This window comes from Protopterus annectens, chromosome 3.part0 (genome assembly GCF_019279795.1).
Source record: "Protopterus annectens isolate FY-2018-M chromosome 3.part0, PAN1.0, whole genome shotgun sequence".
Classification (NCBI taxonomy): Eukaryota; Metazoa; Chordata; order Ceratodontiformes; family Protopteridae; genus Protopterus; species Protopterus annectens.
The window spans coordinates 594,644,198-594,667,230 of record NC_056731.1 but is presented as its reverse complement, the minus strand read 5'-3'; the positions used below and the strand labels follow the sequence as shown (position 1 = coordinate 594,667,230).

The following is a 23,033-nucleotide window of genomic DNA, read 5'->3' as shown; positions in this document are numbered from 1 at the left end:
GACTGGACCTCCTGATCCTCCTAAAATTCCACCAACTTTGTTAACCTTTATGGTTTCTCTCAATTAATACTTGCCCCAACCAGAATCAATAAATATATCAAAAAGCAATCAACTTAGACTGGACCTCCTGATCCTCCTAAAATTCCACCAACTTTGTTAACCTTTATGGTTTCTTTCAATTAATACTCGCCCCAACCAGAATCAATAAATATATCAAAAAGCAATCAATCCCTGACACTAACGGCTAGACCCTCCCTTGGTTACCTCATTGGATGCCTTCCAGACAGTTTTAGTGACCATCATCCCATCTACCTAATTAGGAAGCAGTCATTCCCTCACAAAAAAATCATATTTAAACATGTTCATACCAAAAAAACTTTCTCACCAAAACCTTCAATTCACTTAAGCAATGTGACCGGGCACCCTAAAACACCTACTCATGGTTTCTGCAGTTGAATATTTTAATAACTTTCCTACATATACTAAATACTCAAGCACCCCTTAGAAAAACCCAGGTTAAATCAAGAGGCTGCCATGGTTATCTAAGGATACCTTACAACTCATCAAACAGTACCAAGACACCAAAAACCAAACCGCCTATGAATCATAACAAATTAAAAACCTTGTCAAAAAATGAATCAGAAGTGATAATAAAGCTTATTACACATCAGTCAAACAAAATCATCAAAATAACCTCCAGAAATTCTGAACAGCCTTAAAACAGTTCCTTAATCCCGGTCAAACCACTACATCATCAACTACCATTACTAATACCAAAGAAAGCATAGCATCTAAATTTAATTTGCACTTCATAAATTAAATACTATCCCCATAAAAATGACAAAAAATCATCCCCATTAATGCTGACTGACTCTGTTACTAGCTCTTGCTCCTTTTCCATCAGACCAATAAAAGCCAGCACCATCAAAACACTTCTACAAAAAACAACTCCCAAATGAATATCTTAAACTAGCAGCAGATTCCATATCCTATCCCATCTCTCTGCTTATCAACAGGTCCATATTAGAACAATGCATCCCGAAACTGCAAAATCTCTCATATCATTGCTTTGCACAAAGGCATCCCCTCTACTGAGTTTTCAAATTACTGACCAATAGCAATACTCTTACCACTGGCCACAATTCTCAAAAAATGTGTACATGCACAACTCGACTACTTAGAAAGCAATAACTTGATCTCCAACACCCAACATAGCTTTAAATCCAAGCATAGCACCACAACCACTTCAATAACGTTTACTAACACTATCAATGAGCTCAGAAACAAGGGTCACCACATATCCTCCATTTTCTTGACATGGCTAAGGCATTTGATACAACATCTCACCCTAAACTACTCAAAGAACTATTATCCCTAAAATTCATCTATCCAGCTCCTTCTTGGTTCAGAAGCTAATTAACTGATCATCAGCAAGCAGTCAAGTGGTAAAATGAACTTTGCACTCCACTACCAGTCTCATTTGAGTACAACAAGGCTCGATCCTCAGTCCTCTACTGTTCACCATATTTACAAACAAACTTTAGACAGCCACCCTGCTAGCCACCATCAAACAATATGCAGACGACTCCACCCTTATTTGCTCAGCCCTATCCCTACCACTACTCCAAGAACAAACCCAAACATCCCTCACAGACATAGAAAACTTTCTTTTAGACTATCAACTGATACTCAACTCTAACAAAACAAAACCAATTATAATGATAAAAATCTACAAACCATAAAAAACAGAAAAAAATGGTTATTCCGGTAGTCTGTGGTTACCATAGTTCAAGCAAACCACTATCTGTTGAATTAACTGTTTTATTACCACTTGTTATTCATATAATGCAAAACAAAAGAGTCAATAAAACCATTAAAAAGTGCTTTTGTTTCTTTCATTAAGAAACTTCATCAGATAAAATTATGATTTGGCATCCTAAATTTAAATTACATAATTTCCCACATCCATGAACATCTGATATACACCCCCCCAAAGAACAACTAATTGGAGCTTTTAATTCATACTGGATATACATACAAAGAATAATTGCAGCAAAAACATTTTTAAATATCCTAAAAAAAGCCTTTTTATATGTCACCTTCAAGTATAAATATGCACAGAAGCTCATCTTTCTAGGGCTTGTAACTTTAAAACACTAGTAATAGAAACGTGATCATTAAGACCAGGCCAGTATGCTGCATTCAGTCGCAGTTGCCAGACCAGTTCATGTCATTCAAGTAACAGAGTCCACGCCCATCCTCTTTCATTCATTGATTAGTACTAGGCTAACTGTCCTCAGGGGGGGTGGGGGGGGTCATTTAAAGCCTAGTCATTTACCCCATATGAGAATCAAACCCTGCACCTTGTGTTTCTTAGGTAAGCACCTTAACCATTACACCAACCCCCAACCCTCATCAGTAAAGATTCCAGTACAATAAATTTAAAACCTCCCCAGATTGCTCAGATCAATGTCTAGCCGATGCATTTGTGTCCTCCTTTTGTTTTATGCCCCTCAAATGTTCATATATACAGTTCTTTAGTTTTCTATCAGTTTTCTCAATGTAAAAACAGGAACATGAGGAGCACAAAGCACAGTACACCATCTTTTCTGTATTGCATGAATATTTTGTTGTTTCTAAAATGAATTTGCAATAGGAACAAAACCCACATTTTCTCATCTACCCCTTCTTGATGCAAAACATTTTTCTGTTCAAAAATATCCTTCAAATTCCTCCCTTTCTTATACATAGTAATGGGTTTATCACCCACAAAATTCCTGACTTCTCTTTTGTTGTTTAAATTCTCCCAATTCTTAATTAGTCATATTATTAAAAATATCCTATCTTTGCAATAAGTTGTAATAAAAGCACTTTTAAAGTTGTTATTATTTCTAAAGGCCCCTTTGAGGTGATTAAAAGACAACATGCATTAACTACAGACAACCAAAAAAGAAACATAGCAAATCTATCATATAAAATCCCATGGAAAGAAGTAGAAAACTCTGTTGTTAGCTTACAAACTGAAGTTCATATTGGAGAAACTAGAACATTTCTGCCTGAAGTACAGCTAGAAGAATCCTTTATCAAATGTACAAATGTATGAAATCAGATCATTTCTGTTGAGATATAAAGGCATGTTCTCCAAAATGTCTGCCAGTGCAAAATTGATAGAACATAACACAGAGGACGATACCTGCAGTGAATGTTGAAACCTTGCGGAGTACCAGATTCAAAAATGCCATCAATGAAGGAAGTACAAAAGGTGCTCAAATAAGGAGTGAAGGAACAGTCACAGTAGTGCTTATTCTTAATCATGACATTAGTGTTAGATAATATTTCAAAATTTGCCATACTCTGAACTTTCAAGATGATATAGAAGTTGGGAAAAGTAAGATATTTAATAACATGAGAGTAGACAAAGTTCGATACTGCTTCCCTATCTGAAAAAAAAAATCACTTTTGTAACCCGCAGTGGTTTATTTCATTACACAGTGCCTCCAACATTTGGCCTGTATGGAGCTCTAGCAATTTTCCACAAACTATTGGCTAAAAATACTGAAGCCTCCCTCTCAATGTCCTGCTACCTACTTAGTTGATAGGACATCTATTCAGAGGACTAGAAGTTACACTTTCCAAAACTGCGTTAGAGCTATTAAAACAAGCAGGCTGGGATGTAAATGTTAATGAAAGTTAAATAGGCATTGCAAAAGTCAAATATTTGGAATATCTTATTGGAAGAATAGTGGTAAGCACCACTAGAGAAGTCAGAGGCTATAAAAAACTGACTTGCATCTTCCCCTAAAAGACTAGCAGAGATGTTCTTGAAAATTTGGATCAAATTTTGGAACTGTTGGCTGTTCTTTGAAGGTTCTTGTAAAAGATAAGCTCCTATCAAGGTGTAATAACCTCTTGAGGTGGATAGAACATTTAAAGAATTGAAACAAATATTATGTTTTGAACCAGCATTAGTGATTCCTGATTTTAGTAAGGAATTTGCTTTGTTAGGATGCACCAGAAGCCACACCTGGCTGCTAACATTAACTCTGCTGTATGCCTGACCCTAACATACACCTTACCTTAAAAATAAAACTTTCTGTAACACTACCATTATTCAGCCAAATTTGAGCATAATTTTAGTATAGTTCTGGTTAGTGCATTATAATGGAAAAGGAAGCTGTTTTCCTGTTTTAATATACAGTGTTTTGGTTGGTTATTTATGTCATTTGTAATTTAAATTGGTCAAGATTTATTCAGCATTTTGTGTTTTGAACATTCAACATTAACCATTTCATGATATAATCATATACAGTCACCCAAGCACATGGTGATGTGAATATTGGCTCTAGATAATGGCCTGTATTGATGTCACCCCAACCCTCTGTACAAAAAATGGGTCAAAAGGGGGTTGATGCTGAGGCTGATATATAAATATCAACACACACACACACACACACACACACACACACAGGCACACATACACTTGCATACCTAAGCACGCACTGCTCATTGCAAATAAGGAGTATAAATCACACTTTATAGGCAGGACAAGGTCTATAGGGTAAACGTGTGAAGAGGCAGGTCATCTCAGGCTTTGACTCTATGGTATGGTGATAAGAATAAGTGTTGATGAAGTTAGAGAACATATAAAGACTATGTCTCTCCTGGGATATTTAAAAATAGAGATGATAGCTTTATCAGGCTATTTCAGATGTGTAGGGAAACACGTTTCTTAGTGTCCTTTATAAAAATTTGTACTCCGTAACAAAAAGCAGCTAGAGTAGGATTGTACAAATGACAGTTATAAGAAAGATGTATGAAAAGGAAGCCACACATGCTGTTACCATATTTAAAAGCAATAATTTCTGGGTCTTTGAAAGTAAAATATGCCTGATTGATATAAAAATATATCAAAGGATTGTATACTAATGAACTGAATAGTCAAAGGACACTGGATGAGGTAATTAGGAAGGGAAGGGGACTGATCTCCTTTCTATCGATTCGCTAGTTATAATAAATAACTTTACATATTTGTCTGATGTGTGTTTATTTGAGTAATACAAGTCAGGAAGAAAAAAAAACTCATTAGGTAAAAAAGCTCATTACACTATATGTCCCCATATATGAACTGAATAAGATGTAAACTTTCCAGTTTTTTAACTTCGGTTACTGTTTCTGTAGAAAAAACATTGCCAGTTTAGTTTTTTATACTGTGACACCGAGTCACTAGGCAGGCTTTTGTGTTTTTTCACAGCTATGTGAATGTGGAATTATCTTTAAAGTGGTGTGGAGAAATGAAGAGTTTCAGGTGGCCTATCTCCCTGCAAGAAACTTGTTTATATTTAAGACTGGCTTGTTTCATTTAGGGTAAACTGCAGACATTTCAAACTCTTTGAAATGCAGGAGAAATAAACACTAGTTGCTCAGAAATATTGCAGTTTCCAGCATCAGCATTTCTTAAACAGTGTTACCATTTTGTTGTCCATCTCATATTCTGTGTATAGACTTAAGTGTTTTGCTACAACTTACAAAAAAGTCTTCATTCACTGCATGCATTTAGCTTTACAGCATTGCGTGTGCAGTCTTGTAACCTTTACTCTTAGCACAGGTTAAAGGTCTACATTACTAGTTAACAACTATACAGTCTGCAGTCACATTTTTACTACTGGCCATTGTTGGTTTTCATTCCACAGCAACCACTACAAGAAGTTCCCTCAGATGTCTTCATATCAAAGAATGCTGGTGCACAGAGTAGCTGCATACTTTGGAGTGGATCATAATGTGGATCAGACAGGAAAGTCTGTCATAATCAACAAGACTTGTACCACCAGGATGTGAGTAGTACTTTTGCTCCTGTGCTTTCAGGGGAGTTCTTCTTCACTGTGTGTTGTCCTAGATACTAATGAATGAATGAATGCATAACTTCATGTTTTAGTTGTCTTTCAGAGTATTTCAAAACCAGTTGTGGAGATCCACAAGATAAATTAAACTCAACTGAAATTATTTCAGACAAACTACTTGAGGTAGAAAGACGTGAAACAAAAGTAGTATAGCCTTTCACCAAGAGACGTTACATTTGGAGAAACTACATTTGAATGTGAAAATCTGCATTCTTGATTATTTTCGTGATTCTGAAGAAAATGACAAATTTGTGATTACAGTGAGGATGACAGAGGGGTTCCTATCTACCATAAATGAGAAACATATTCCTTTTATAAACTGATATTCAGCCATATGATTTGTGCCACTCAGTTATATGTTCACTTCTAACTTTTGCAGAAGGTGCAGAAAGTTAATGCATACAGATTATAGCCAAGGAAATGTTAATGGTCTTTTTCAATTACAAAGTTGTTGTTGTTGTGTTTTTCAGCTTTTCCCGGTTAGGGGTCACCACAGCGGAACTCCGGTCTGCTATTGATTGGCAGTAGATTTTTACGTGATGAGTTGCCGGCCCTGACGTACACCCATTCACGCATGTCTCCACACAGAAAACGCTCTAGCTGAGAATCGAACAGGACAACGTCTTACTGTGAGGCGACAACACTACCGCAGCACCACCACCGCAGTACAGGAGCAAAATAAACATTTTTTGTAACTACAAAACTCAAAGAAATGGGTACAAGGAAATAAATAAAGGTTTTAGTGCTTTTGTTCTGTTTTAATACATTCAGAACTTTCTCAGAAAAACAAAGATAAGTATAAAAGCAGTGAAGACATTTAAAACATTTCTCTGACTTGGGGGTGGATGTTTTAAATGTCTTCACTGCTTTTACACTTATGTTTGTTTTTCTGATGAAGTTCTGAACATATTAAAATAGAATGAAAGTGCTAAAATCTGTTTCCTTGCATCCATTTCGTTGAGTTTTGAATTTGTTTTTCATTTTTATTTTTTGTAATTACAGATTTCTACAGAGAATGTTTTAAATTTCTGACTTTTGTCCAGTGAGATCCCTTCTTTGGCTGCCCACTCTTAGATCATGTTGCTGCCACTGTCAGTGACAGCTACAGTGCACTTGCTTTACATAAAATTAAGATGATGTGACTTTTTTGAATGGTGGCACAGTGGATAGAGTTGTCACTTCATAGAAAGAGGTTCCTTGGTTTGATCCTCAGCTGGGGTATGTTCTGCGTGGAGTTTACGTTTCCTCCCTGTGTTTGTGTGGGTTTCCTCCAGGTGCTCTGGTTTCCTCCAACATTTCCAAAGACATGGTGGACTGCTCACTGTAAATTGGCCATAGGTGTGAGTGTGTGTACAAGTATGTGGTGTGGAAGAATTACCACGGCAGGGATAGTTACCCGGCTGTGTAAACATTGGCTTTAGATGATTGTCACCGTTGAAGTGGCACTCAGACCTCATGTTCAAAAATGGGAAAAATTGTTGTGAATAGATGGTAAGCAGATGCCATAGCAAAATATAGGAATTTTGTTTTTATTTGTAAAGAATGAAAATAAATCCATCTATTAAAGGCACTTTGTTATGATATTATGTTGATCCTTAAACACACTAAAAATACTCTTAAATGTATGCAATTGTGGGTTATTAGTATCCCTTTAAAACATAGGAATGTATCGGCTAAAAGCCTTTCTTTGTTTTATTTAATTAATTTTCAAGAACCTGGAAACATTGAAAATATTAATTGGTGTAACTAATTTTCAACATATTTTGCCTGTCCAGCAAATATCTATAGTTTACTGATAGATGCAGTATCTTGGCAGTTCATCCCTTTATCTCACTACAACTAATGATGCTGTAACACACTGAATAATACAGTCCCTGCTTTGGATCCAAACAGGAGACTTGTGAGTAAAGTAATATAAAAGGAGTAATACCCCCCCCCCCACACACACACACTCACACACACATTGTAGCACAGTGCAGTTTCTCATCATCTGGAATAGGATAAGTAACACAAAATGTTTACAGATTTGAGTAATGCCTAATTGAATAGTGACTAAACAACAGTGTTGTATAGAGATTTCTCCTGTTAAGCTGTATGGAAGAAACAGAAATATATCTGCTTGTATTTTTCAGGGCATGTTTGTTTAATTAACTAGTGAATATAATATAAAATTCAGTTTCTGTGATCTGAAGAAATCTTCACTAGGGTGAAAGATGTCATCTAAAAATAAACTTTTGTTTTTATTTTTGGACTGAAAGAGCATTGCAGTGTGAAGTCTGTCTTCCCGGTAGCTAGAGTTTTCTTTTAAATATGGTAGTAAGTTGTCTCTATTACGAAGACTTGATTTCTAGTACATGGCTGGAGAACTGATACAGCATGGAGGAAGGATCATGTAATAATGTAAATAACTCATGGTTTAGTAATCATAGGTTCATAGGTAGTTACTAGGCTATCGGCCCAAGGACCTAAGTAAGCCTAGCCAACAAGGTTCCCTTGCTTACGCCACCCGAGAAAGTTCATTTCCTTTGCCCCTGTCGAGCAGAGCCACAGAAGTGATCCCTGAGGTGTATTTACTATTTCTCATCCACTCATCAAGATTTAAGTAGCGGTGGTACAGCGGTAGCGTTATCGCCTCACAGCAAGAGGTTCTCCCATTCGATTCTCGGCTGGAGCGCTTTCTGTGTGGAGTCTGCATGTCCTCCCTGTGGTTGAGTGGTGTTCGAAAGACATGCGTGAATGGGCGTGCCTTTGTTGAAGGTTGGATGTTGGGCTGGCACCTCGGCACCGTAAAAATCTACTGCCAATCATTAGCAGACCGGAGTTCTGCAGTGGCGACCCCTAACCGAGAAAAGCCGGAAGAAGAAGAAGAAGTGCTAATGAGGAACTTTGCTGACATAGATGGGTAGCTTGTTCCAGAGTATAGGAAGTCTCTGGGACAGGAATCTATCCCTCCACCATGTCCTGTTTGTTGTGGTGACAAGGTTTAGGTCCCTAGAGCGTTTAGCTCGAGGGATTGGGATTTCTTTAGGTGTAGCATGTCCAACAGCTCTGGGTTTAACATAGCTTTATATGTTAGGCAGAGATCTCCTCGGAGTAGGCAATATGCTACAGAGTAAAGCTGGAGTTTTTTGAGATGGTCCGTGTAGGGCATCTGTTTGAGTTCAGTAATCCTCTTTGTGAGGTACTTCTGTGGCCTTTCCAGCTGCTGCAGATGTCTTGTGAGGTACATTCCAAAAGGGGCGTTGTACTCTATAATGGGTCTAATGAGTGCCAAGTAGAGGGGAACAATGACCCCTTTTTTTTCCTTGATGAGAACCCTTTTGTGATGAGGTGTGCCACACAGAAGGATTTCCTGACTAATGGGGCAATGTGATTATCAAAGGAGGGACTACTGACCACCTGGGTCCCAAGGTCTCTTATCACACATTCAGCATTAAGTAGACTGCTGTTTATGTGGTAGTTCATGGGTACAGAGTTTTTACCAAAGGGGATGACCATGCACTTTTTGGCGTTGAGCTTGAGGCCATGCTTCTGACACCAGACATCTGTCTCAGTGAGACCCGTCTGTAGGATGTCCACATCATTTGGGGACTCGACTATGGCTCCTAGTTTGCAGTCATCTGCAAACTTCATTAGCCAGAGGCCTTCTGTGTTAGCCTGTACTTCAGAGAAGTAGATACCAAACAGGAGAGCTCCCAGGACTGAACCCCGTGGTACTCCACTTGTCACTGGTTTGAAGTCAGATTTGGAGTCTGCAACTTTTACAGTGTGGGTTCTGTCAGTGAGCCAGTTGGCTACCCATCTTGTGATGTAGGGAGTTATACCTAGTTTAGTGAGTTTAGCTATAATTCCAGAATGGGGGATGGTGTTGAAAGCCTTGGCGAGGTCAAGATAGGCTGTGTGAACCACCTTACCCTCATCTACTGCTTTGGTGACTGCCTCAGAGAAGTCAGTCAGGTTCATAAGGCATGATCGGCCTTTCACAAACCCAAACTGGGTGGGGTCCAGAGTTTGGAGGTTACCAGTGTCTTTGTTTAGGAGTTCCATGATACGTTCCATGGCTATGTAGACTAGGCTTGTCAAGCTAATGGGGTGATAGTTCCCAGGATCAGTGGTGGCTCTCCCTTTGTGGAGTGGGATAATTGTTGCTGTGCGCCATTCAGTGGGCACAAAGCCTGACGTGAGACTATGATTGAACATGGTGCTTAGGTGGGAGCCAGTTCATTCTGAAGTTCGTGTAAAACGGCAGCCTGGGATGTTGCCCGGTCCCATGGATGCTGTGTTTTTAGTTTTAGAGAGTGCACCTTTTATTTTATTTTACATTTGTTAACTGGGCTGGTCTAGCTGGATTTATTTCCATTTTCAGTAGAGGACCGGGGAGAAAAGCTCCAACAAGATAGAAAAAAAATTTAAATGTAATTACATGTTAAAAGAAAGGATTGATACAAAAAAAAAATACAGCAAGAATTATAACATAATAAAAGTATTTACACTTGAAAAAGCATCAGTAAATAATATATATACTTGGAAAATCAACAATAGAATGTAGCACAGTAAGATACATAAGGAAGTTTTCACTTCTAGTAGAACATTATTCAGCAGTATATAGATTAGAGTTTGAAACAGTGCAAGACTTACTTGCAAGTATAAGAATTTAAAATTTTGAAGATTGTAAGGAATGTGAAATAAAGTACAGAGGTGGGAGAGGGTGGAGGGGGTGGTTAGTTGGGGTTGCTACAGGGGCATAACCAGTGAATTTTGAGGTGTTAGTTTTTGTTTAAAGAGAGGCAAGGATGTGATTAGGGTTAGTTCAGTAGGTAGCAAGTTCCAGTTTTTTCCTGCTGTGTTAGTAAACAGAGAGTCACCAGCCATGTTGTTAGATTTTATAATGGTTGCGAGGAGCTTGCTAGAAGAACGTAGGGAATTCAGATTTTTATAGGGGATAAGGAGATTGGAGAGTATAGGGGTAGCGTTGGGTTAATAAAATATTTTGTGGGCAATCGTAAGTTGGGAGATTCAGTTGGTTTTGGAATTCAAGCCAGTCTAGTTGCCGAAGATTCAAACAGTGGTGGGTTCTAAAGGGATTGCCAGTGGCAAATCTGGCGACGTTGTTGTAGGAAGTTGCTAGTTTGTTGAGATTATGTTTCTTTAGGTTGGTATAAATAGGTGAGACATACAGAAGAGTAGAGATTAGATGGGAATGAGCAATTCTGGTTCTGGCTGCTGGAGTTAGGAAAGGTTTTATTTTATATAAGGAGCCTATTTTTCTGTTTACTGTTTTAATGGTGTTATTTATATGGTGATCAAAGGTAAGGTAGTTGTCAATGGTTATTCCTAACAGTTTAGTAGTAGAGTCAGGGAATATGACAGAGCCATTATTGGAAGAGACTGAGAAATTTAAGGGGGAGGACTTGGTAGTGGTGGAAAAGAGAAGGAGTTTGTTTTTTTTGGCATTAAGGAGGAGACAGCGCTTTGTAAACCATGTTTCTACAGTATTAAAAACTTTTTGAGTAAGCGAATAAAGTTCAGATGGGGAGTTTGCTGAGCATACAAACATTGAATCATCTGCGTATTGAATGCAGGTGGCTTGAGGAATTGCTATGTGGAGGTAATTGATAAATAATGAGAAAAGTAGTGGTCCAAGAATAGAGCCTTGAGGGACTCAGAGAGTGACTGGCAGAACAGATGAAATTTGATTTTCCCAGAGAACTGCCTGTTGCCTGTTGCTGAGGTAGGAGCTGAACCATTTAACAGCTTGAGAGTCAAAGGAAAGGGATAGAAGAATATTGATTAAGAAGGTGTGGTTTACCATGTCGAAAGCTTTTGAAAGGTCGATGAAGAGTGCAGATGAGAGGATGTTTTTATTGCAGTTTCTATTAATGGTATCTGTAAAGGATAAAAGGGCAGTAGTGGTACTATGAGATGGCCTAAAGCCATGTTGGCAGTCTGCTATTATGTTATATTGTGGCAGATGATGTAAAAGTTGTTTGTCAATGCATTTTTCTAAAATTTTTGCTAGGGGTGATGAGAGCTATAGGCCGGTAGTTTGAGTAGTCATTTGAGTTCCCACCTTTATGTAGGGGAATAATATGGGAGATGTTCCAAATAATTGGGATGGTACCCTCTTTGATTGTTCTATTTATAAGGATAGATATAGGGTGGGCAATTGCTTTGGCTGCTTTTTGGAGATATTGTGATGGTAGTTGGTCAGCAGAAGGAGTACATGGCTTGAGGTTTTGAATGAATTTATAGATGAGAGTAGTAGAGATGGCTTGTAGTTTAAATGTAGGTAGAGAGCCTGATGGGGTGGTGGGAAGGCTTGAATTGTCTGGGATAAGTTGTCTTGCTAGAGATTGTATGGTGTCTGTAAAGAAAGAGTTAAAGGTATTGGCAGTTTGATGGGGGGTATTTGGATCTGCGTCAAATGGGGTAGGTGTTTGAGAGTGGCCTGGGGAAAGGAGTTTATTGATACTAGCCCAAAATTTTTGAGGATTGTTTTGGTGTGTTTGCTGTAGTTTACAGTAGTAGTTCTTTTTATCTGTAAGTATTGCCTTTTTTGTACTATTTCTCAGTTGCTTAAAATGTAGTTGATCAGAGATATTTCTGTTTGCTCTCCACTTAGCCCATGCTTTGTTTCTAAGCAGGATTTGATGTTTGGTTTCATTAGAGAGCCAATGGGGCTGGGTTGGACTTCATTCTGATGGACTGTTTAGGTGCATGCGTATCTAGGATAGATAGGAATTTAGAGTTAAAATACTTTACAGCCTCTTCAAGTGGAAGGGTTTTTAAAGGGTTCCAGTCACAGGCATTAAGTTCAGTTTGAAATAATTCTAAGTTAAAGTGTTTGGTAGAACGAGCTATCCTAAAGGTGGGGAGGTTGGGAAGATCATTCTTTTCTCTTATGATGTAGGTTAAAAAATGATCACTTACATTGTCTGGCAATGTTCCTACCTTATAAGATTGTTGGTGTTTGTTTATAAGTATTCAGTCTAAGATACTCTCTTTTTTACTTAGTTTGTTAATTCTGGTTGTAGAGGTTATAGTTTGGCTAAAGCCGTGGAGGTTAATATGAGAAGTAGGATTTTCTGAACTAACACCTTTCCAGTCAATGTTAGTCACCTAGTATTATAGTTTCTTGGGGGTAAGTAGAAGACACCCAGTTTAATATGGCCTCTATTGTAGAGATGTTATTTCCTGGTGGTAAGTACCTGCATAGATGTGATTACAAGGACTCTGCATTCTTCCTGTATAGATATGGGCCCTTTAGGGGGTGGGGGTAAAGTTAGCACTGAACCTGTCTGCTAGAATGTTGGCAATATCAGTTGGTTCTGTAATTTTCGTGCCCTTGTGCTGTAACTCAGAGCAGATCTGGGTGTTGCCATTGAGATTCTTGACATAGCTATAGAATGCTTTATGGTTGCCCTTAGAATCAGTGGCAATTTTGTTTTCATAGCTAGCTTTGGAGGATCTTATTCTGTACCCTTGCCTATTATATAATTCTTAGAATGTATAGCAGTGGACATTGTATGTCCATTTGTGAAGCTGAGCATGGGTCACCAGCATATTCTAGTAATACCTGACTAATGCAGCACCGTTTACAGAGACAATAGAGAGCTCATGGCAAGCCCATAGGTAAAGAGACAGTGCTTCTTTTTACCAGAGTAGAAATTCTTATAAACCAAATCAGCCTTATTCCTGTTCACAGTATGCTTGAACTTTGGTAATTCTTTAAAGTAAAGCAGCTAAAACCCCTATGTACTATCTGCAAATAGATGGGATTCATTTATAAAGATAATGTGTATTATTTTTATATGCATCATATATACGTATGTGTGTTTGTGTGTGTATCCAGAGAGAGAGAGAGATAAAATATTTATCTCTCTATCTATAAATAGGAATGTGTGTGTGTGTGTGTGTGTGTGTGTGTGTGTGTGTGTAGATATAGATGTATAGATATGTTTTTATATGTATACACATTTTATATATACTTATCTATTGAAATGTGCAAGCATTAAGCAGAGAAACACAGGTAACTGATGCAGGCATATAAAAAATCAGTGTACTACCCCCCACCAAAAAAAAAAACAAAAACAAACTAACAAAAAATAAATAAATAAGGAAAACAGTTTCATTCAGTAACCAAAACTCTACCAGTACTGGAAGAAAAGTTGGTCTCCTCTAGTCAAAGACTTTCTACAACTTACAGAAAAGGTAATGATCAAAGAGATTGTAACAAAGAAACTGAGATGTTCTCAGAGGCCCACATATAATGATCTGTGGCTTAAAGTTTTACATTTAATAGAAAAAATGAAAATGTTTAAAGTAATGTCTTCCCATTTAACATAATATACTTAATGTCATTGCATACAGAACTTGAGCTTGTTTCTAGGTATCACTTTAAATATGTAAATATTTGATGTTTTACTGTTGTATTATTGATTATTTTTCTTTAAAATGGTTAACCCAAACCAAATGACTGATCCAAGGCTTATGAAGAATACTGACCATAATATGAAAAACTCCTACAACTTGTGTAGAGACTATATTTAACTGTATAATCCCTAAGTTAAGCACTTTCATCACTGCTAAGTTAAGGACTTCATCAGAACAAAACTTAATTAATCATTGTATACATCACAAATTATCTGCGTATCCACTTTCCTAAAGGTACAACAATGTTGTTGTGTCTTTCGGCTTTTCCCGGTTAGGGGTCGCCACAGCGGAACTCCGGTCCGCTAATGATTGGTAGTTGATTTTTATGTGCCGAGTTACCAGCCCTGCCGCACAACCTTCAACGAAGGTACGCCCATTCACGCATGTCTCCACGCAGAAGACGCTCTAGCTGAGAATCGAACTGGACAGCGTCTTACTGTGAGATGACAATGCTCCCGCAGCACCACCACCGCTAGTCTTAAAGGTACAACAATACATACTTAAAATCCATTAAATGTTGTTTGGTTTGGTTTGATTGTGTTTTTTAGTGACAGGTACAACAATACATACTTAAAAATCCATTAAATGTTGTTTGGTTTGGTTTAATTGTGTTTTTTAGTGACAGTTATTGAAAAGATATGGACACACTTCTTTTTGTGGTTATTTGAAATGGTTGTTAATATCAACACCAAGCTATTATACATGATAAAACCAAAGTGAAAGTTCCTGATGACTATTTATATTTTTGTAATTTTATGGAGCAACCAATAAAATATGTGAACAAAATATGCATTAGGGTTATTACTCATTACTTTAGTATGCTAATGCTAAGATAAGGTGCAGGGTTGTGTTTAGGGTCAGTGTTAGGGTCATTACTCATTACTTTGGTATGCTAACGCTAACCTTGTTTCACCCTTTAACCTCAACCCTACACCTTATCTTAGAAAAAAAATCTTTCTGCAAGACTATCACTTTACAAGATAGTCATTCACATATCGCATGCAGCAGCAAACATGCACAACATCTTATCTGTCCCATTCCCTAGCCCTTACTCTAACCCTAAGATACGAATACACACACACACACACACACACACACACACACACACACACACACACACAACCCAGCCCAGTGCTGAAACTTCCTGTATGTTCAAATCCCATACCCACACTTGCCTAATCTAAACAAACTTAGTCCTTGTCATATCCAGTAGTCAGTAATGAGTGGTCTATATGAGTATTCAAATTCCAAATATTTCACTCTGTTGGCAAAACTGACAATTCAACAGAGTGAGGTAAGCTCATATAAATATAAATACAGATACACATGCACATACACACACATATATGTGTGTGTGTGTGTATATACAGATATAGGTGAATGTACTTCATGACACCCAAATTTTGGATCATGCATCTAAAAAACATATTTATGCATGGTGGGGGCATGTCTTCCTGTACCCCCATGTGGGAACTATGATCCCTACACCCACAGCTAATTAAATATTCTCACTCCAAGGTCAGATAATATAAGAGAAAAGGGAGTATTCCCAACCCCCCCTAAATGGCAGAAAAACAGATGTCAAATTTAAAGAAAGCTAACTTTATTAAATACTCACAACTATAAAAGGATTCATGTCATTAAACTGAATGCCCATTTGACTTGATCTCAAAATACTGACCACAAATGATTGAAAACTCAATTCGCTGAATTACAATTGATATAAAACATTCTACACAGCATGTACAGCATACAAGAATGTTTTGCTTTGTGAGACAAGCCTACTTGCAACTGTTAAGTGGGGGGTTTCTCTTCCTCTTACTTATATATTTTAATACCACTGTTGCACAACCAGTGAGGAAAGAAAAACACTACTCTTAATAAACCAGTAGTGATGCACTAACATAAACGTCTGCAGATCTGGTGGCATGACATGACATTGACCAATTCCAATCTGCACATACTCTTCTAGACTCTTTTGAAGTAGCTCCTATGATCTTAAATGAAACATCACACACTGCCTATATACTAATACACTTTTTTATCAATTGTGATTCAGTCAAATGAGTTTTCAGTCAAAGCAGTTTTCAGTCAATTGAAGTCAATAATTTTGTGTCCGTCAAATGAACATTCATTTGAATGATAGCGACCCATATGTATATACATATACATATATTATGGTGGCTTTTCCAGGTAACAGCCCAGCATATAAGGTAATCTGGACAGAAGCAGGGTAGTTTGTACAGTGGCAGTAGTTTGAGGTCAAATGGGAAGTACTTAGGTGATTCAATAGTATCAGGAAGGCTAGTGGTTAAGGATGTTAAAGCAGAGTAAAGGAGACTGGTCCCTTTAAATCAGCATGCCTGAGTTTTCAGGTGAGTAAATTGTTAATAAGCTGTTCCTGTGGTTCAAGATGACAGAAGTCATGAAGTCCAGAAGAATCTGGATCAGTTTGTTGTGGATTTATCATGGTGAATACAGGCTGTCTGAGGCTGGGGCAACTGGCTTCAAGGCTGACCTCCTGAGGAGGATCCATATTTACCAATGGATGTCCTAGTAGTGGAGAAACTGGAGGTTTTCTTGATCACGTATAAATTGTGTTGCACTCAAAAGTGGGTAAGGGATGTTAAATCTTCTGTGGAACTTATAATTGACAGCTACCCTGAACATAAATGCATGATTTTGTAGTGCAGGAAATGAAGTGTGTTTTTGCAAAAACCTATACTGTATGGATTTGCTTAAATGTTGTCAGCTGTAAAGATGATCCTAATATCCCATGTTGAGTTGTAGCTGCATATCTGGCAAATAGACTGAACTTTTATTTTACTGAAAGTATAAGTTCTGTTACCATAGTGAATTCCACTTTTATGTTCTGTCAACAAAAGTTACTTCTTTTGAAAAAAAAAAAAAACAGATATGGTTTTGCCTAAAATTTCAGATTATATACATATATATATATGAGGAGTTCAGAAATGGCTGTACACTGAGCAGTAAGTTAGAGCTCAAAAAAGCCAGGCAAACTTAACAATGTAAACTGAATTCAGTCATTGAGTAGTCACTACACTGTCTGGATGTCAGCAAAGAAGGAATCTGGAGAAAGGAAGAGAAACTGAACCAGAAATGAGAAAATATATAGAAGGAAGAGTTGGGCAGCTCTTCAGCAAAAAACATTGTTTAAGCATTGGTACGGGAGATGTCTTTTAGTAATTTAGGGGAAAAATTTACTAATATGCTCAGATATGCTTTTAAGATAAGGGAATCTCTGGAGGAATATATAACACCAAATGATGAATAATAGAAGAAGTTTTAAGCAGATATTCAGATAACCCAATAAAACAATAAATCAGAGGCTGAAATAAAGGAAGGAATGGCTGAATATTAGGCTTCTCAAGAACTAAAATAGTAAAAATAAAATAAAATTGTAGAGTTAGATGCGAGAGTACACAAAACCTTTGATTTTCTGCTAATACAGAGAAACGGGAAGGAATAGATTACACTGATTTTATGAAAGTACAAATAAGCAACTGAACTGGTATTTCACAGCAGGTTTTGTTCATCGAAATAGCAAATCATATGTATGCTCTGAATCATGATGTGAAAGCAGTGAAGAGCTGTATTTGTAAAGATGCAGTCATACAGACACATGGAGCTGTTCCTGACAATATTGTGGAAAAGGGAAAAGTATTCAAAACTGGGGATGGCAGAGTAATTTTAGAAAATTATTATTCACTGTACAACAGACCATAGAAGTGAATGTATTCCTGCAGTCAGGAGACGTTGGTGGGCAAATTGCTGTATCCACCTGTCTTTAGAATATTTTTCCTAGGGTATCAAAGATATTTTGGATACAAAACAGACAAAGGTGGGAATAAAAAGTTTATCCAACAAAAGATGAGCCAGCAAGCTGAAGGGGACACTGTTTCTCATTCTTTTGACAGTAACAAAACTCTTAGAGAGAAGTTGCTAATGAATCCTTTTCTGCTGTTCCAAAGAAAAATGATGGAGCAACAGAAAAAAGTCCAGAAGCTGGCCAGGAAAATCAAGAGTACTAGGATGTGAACCAGACACCAGTGTTGGGGAAGCTATGATAATGAGGAAGACCAGCAATAATGTGAAATGAATATGAGGAAGAATTGTAAATCATTCCAGTTAGATGCAGTTTTGATATGAAAACTGATAAGATATGAAAACTGCTTCAGTGAGAAGTAGTAGCTGAAAAGGATTAGAAGTTTGTTGATTGTGTTAAATTGGTAAGAAAATTCTAAAACATAATTCCAACTTTGTCATTAATGTACATAAGGACAATAAGGAGGATGAAGATGCAACTGTTAGTAAAAAAGGTTGTGTTCCGAGTAATATTTGTATAATAAATTTCTTGAAGTAAATTGCATGTTCCTTTGTAAATTTGTTCTGTATAATGTGAAAAACGTAGTTTGAATGTGAAATGAGTGTGTGGTCTTTTAAGTGACTGCTGCTTGTGCTAATGATATTAAAATAAGAAAGTACTTTTTCTTGACTGTACTGTATCTAGGCTTTACATTGTAGCAAAATAAAGGCTGGATAATAGCAATATAATATTATACTTAGACTAATGTAGAAGATGTAAAAGTATATAGATATGGATATGTACACTAATCTTCTTAGTTTATGCAGCAGAGAAGGGAATTTTTTAAGATGTATGAAAATTTCTAGTCTTTTAACATTTGAAAAGAGCTACTTGCTTTTCTGTTAACACCATTCTTTTAGATGAAGCAAGGAACAAAACAGATGTGTGCAATCACAATATGTCTGACCAGTGTGCTCTGAATGATCGATTCTAGAGTCCTCTCTTGCATTCATAAAGTTTTTAGCTATTGTCTCCATAAGTAATTAATTGGGAAGGACTAAAAATTCTGTTTGAATCTTTTCTATAAAAAACATTATGAATAGTATTTAAAAGGGAACCAGCAAGCAGTTCATTGAAAATTGAAGTTTGACACTGTGGTAAACTAATAATTTTGCAAGCAGTTGCATCTCGAGTAGCCTTAGTACTTTCATGCTTTAAACATAACAGTGCACAATTTAGTTTATTCACCTAAGAGCAGAGAGTGCATTATCTTCTTTAGACTAAAAGTTAGTTTGCTGTGAGCATGCAAGTTGTTTTTCACATCTGTGAGGGAAAAAGAGATAGTACAAGGAAGATGGTATCTGCGCAAGATGGAACACTTACTGAAACATGTCCTTCCAGCGTGGTTTAGCTTCACTTTAGAAAAGGTAAAGCCTGTGGATGTAGCTTTCTGTTTGGGAAACTGCCCTTATATGGTGGGTTGGCTTTCGTGTTCGGACATTTTATGTAATTTTGTTTGGTGTGAGTTAAAACATGTTAGAGCTTTGCAAATATACTTGTTTTGTTTGCTTCTTGAGTGTTTTTATTAAAACAAACAAAACAATTTTGTGAAATTTATTAAAACAAACAAAACAATTTTGTGAAATGTGTTCAAACAGATGTGAAATGCATCACCTGCGTACAAGATCAGCCTGCCAAGCATTAATGTGTGCCTGTAAGTTGAAAGTTGGAAACATATTTTTAAAAGAACTGTCACGCAGAATATGTGAACATAATAGTTTTTTTTATCAGAATGTCTGCCTTATCAGTATTAACACTGAATGTAGTTGACATTACAGCTATAGACAAAAAGCATAGAATGATGAATTATATTAAGAAGTGCAATGTGCAAACAGCAGTGTTCTAGGAAATATGTTTGGATAGAAATGAGTATGTGAATTATGCAAAGAAAGCATTTTAGAATGGGCATTCAGCACTGTACCAGGGACAAAATAAAAGGGGAGTAATAATATTGATTGTGATGGTGGTTACAATATTACTGATAGCATGAGGAAAAAATATAATCATGGCAGTTTTGTGGTAAGAGAGGGTCATTGGAAGGGAAAGAAGATTATACTTGCATGCATTAATATTCTGCCTAAAACTATAATTACAGAATTTAAGAATTTTGGAAGACATAATTAGTTCTCAGCAGAGAATCAAACTTATGGTCAGGAAATGTAACATAGTATGCAGTAGTGAGGATGTAGCAGTGGCACCTAAAATGGAAAATATAACCAAAGAAGGTAGATTTCTGAAGGTTTCTGAATATATATATATATATAATATATAATATAATATAATATAAGATAATATATATGAGAATATGTGTAATGGAAGATATGAATACCAGGAGCTCAGGCAGAATTTACATTCATGTACATATTACTGAGCTAGACTGGATAGAAATTATATTTCATCAGAGATTGAGTATTTAATTGATAGCTTTGAAACACATCCAATAACTATTTCAGGTCATGCAACAATAAATGCTAAGCTAAAGATGGTTGGTTATGAAGTAAAAGTGAGATAATGGCACTTCCCTATATATCTGCAAAAGAGAGGACTGTAAGGAATAGGTAGAGAAAATGATTCAACAGTTATTGGGGAAAGCAGACATTTCTTCAGAATGAATACTAGGAGATGCGATAAAATGAAAATGGAGTTTAAAATAGGGCAAAATCAGAGGAAAAATGACATAGGAAGGAAATAACATGAATTATTTAGAGGGGTTAGCAAAGGTTAAAATACTGCAGAAAAAGGGGGAGCTGAGAGAGCAAGTAGAGGAGTGATTACTTAATGGTAGAGGGAAAATGGGGGAATAATCTGATAATGTGCCTAAGTTGAGTAGAAGAGCTGATGTTAAGCAAGTAGTCTTTGAAAACAACTACTAAATAATATCCTACTCCACCAAAACAAAGACTCTCTCCTCATTATAAATGTAAATGTCAGAAGTAACCTAAACAAAGTCCACGACCTTCATGCACTACTCTTCTTTGATCAACCTGAAATGGTAATACTAACTGAGACTTGGCTTAAACCAGGAAACCACGACAATGAGATTACTGCACCAGACTGCAATATAATCCGGAGTGGCAGAATAGGAAAAAAAGGTGGGGTGTTACAATACTGTACAAAACTAACCTCTTCCTTGAGAAACTAAACATAACCCCAAACCTTGATAAAGTAGAACTCATCCTAACTAAACTAAAACTGAATGCAAATAAACACATCAACATCATAGGTTGCTACATCCCTCCAGGTATAATATTTCCATTGCAGAAAGCCTACTAGAATAGATATCTAACTCCCTCCCCCAAAAAAAAGCATAGTATTAGGGGATCTTAATATTGACTGGCAGAACTGCGCCAATTAAAACCCACTCTCTCGTATTAACCTACATGGCCTAACTCAACTCATCACCTCCCCAACTAGAACAGACAAAAGAACCAAACATCAATCCATACTAGACTGGATACTAGTATCCCATCCCTCACTGATATCCCTAGCAGGGTGTCTACCAGACTCCCTGAGTGACCACCAAGCCACATTTCTACTCATATCAAAAATACCACAACTAAACCAAATATCTATGGAAACAAAAATATTTTAACCACTCCAGCTTTACAAATGACCTAAAAAGGTGTAACTGGACCCCCCTAAAAGCCTACCGCTTGACGAAGCAGTATTATACTTCAACACAACCTTCTTAAATACCCTTAACCATCATGCTCCCCCCCCCCAGAACAACAAGAATTAAAACTAAATATGCCCCCTTACCCTAGATACTAAAACCTTCCTAAAACAAAGGAACAAAGCCTGGACTAACTATCGTAAAAGTAAATCCCAATCCGACAAACTACTATACCTTGAACTACATAACAAAGCCAAACAACTTACCAAAACAGATAAAGCATCCTATTACCAAAAATTACAGGATAAACACAGGGAAAACCCACAAAAATTCTGGGCAGCAATTAACTCTATTCTTCAACCAGGAAAAACAATAACCCCTACCCCAAAAACTGAAAATAACCATGATAATATCCCAACACAATTCAACAAATCTTTTACAGAAACTATCCAAGCCCTTGCAAATAACCAACCCTACAACAATATCCCCACCTCTGCAGATACACCCCCCACCAGTCACAATAAACAACTGCCCCAACTTTAGCTTCCAGCCAGAACCAACAAAGTCAATTGAAAAACTACTCCTAAAACTCAAACCAGCTTTTCTAGCCACCGATAAATTACCTGCTGAATACCTCCAAATAGCCACAGAAGCTATAGCATATCCCATCTCCATCTTAATAAATCCATCTGAGTGTACAGTACCACAGTTATGGAAAATGTCACATATCATCCCACTACATAAAGGGGGTACCTCCCTTTAACCCAATAACTACCACCCTATAGCCATACTATCCCCATTATCTAAAATGTTAGAGAGGGTAATACACAAGCAACTAATGCAATACCTCCTAGATAACAAACTACTAACAACACAACAACATGGCTTTAGAACCTTCCACAGCACCACCACCACGCTTACAGCATTTACCAACATCATTAACAATCACAGAAACAATGGACTCTTTGTATCCGACACATTCCTAGACTTGTCCAAAGCATTTGATATGGTTAACCATACAAAGCTCCTTCACTCACTATCCACTCTAAACCTTACCCTCCCTGCCATCTCCTGGTTTAAAAACTACCTGGAGGGAAGGCAACAAGCTGTAATGTGGCAAAACCAACTCTCCCCCTCCCTACCACTCTCCCTAGGGGTACCCCAAGGCTCCATCCTGGGACCACTCCTTTTTACCCTCTTCACC

At 37.2% G+C, this 23,033-nt stretch overlaps 1 protein-coding gene across 13 annotated transcripts in view; it reads left to right on the top strand.

The window, feature by feature from the left end:
* The window catches only part of ARPP21 (cAMP regulated phosphoprotein 21), a 1,402,215-nt gene that overhangs the window by 545,703 nt on the left and 833,479 nt on the right, over positions 1-23,033 (top strand). For all 13 annotated transcript variants that reach the window (XM_044065000.1, XM_044064996.1, XM_044064997.1 and 10 more), the window contains one exon: positions 5,691-5,831. In XM_044065000.1, coding sequence (XP_043920935.1) covers positions 5,691-5,831 — 141 coding nt within the window. The remainder of the gene's footprint in view (positions 1-5,690; positions 5,832-23,033) is intronic.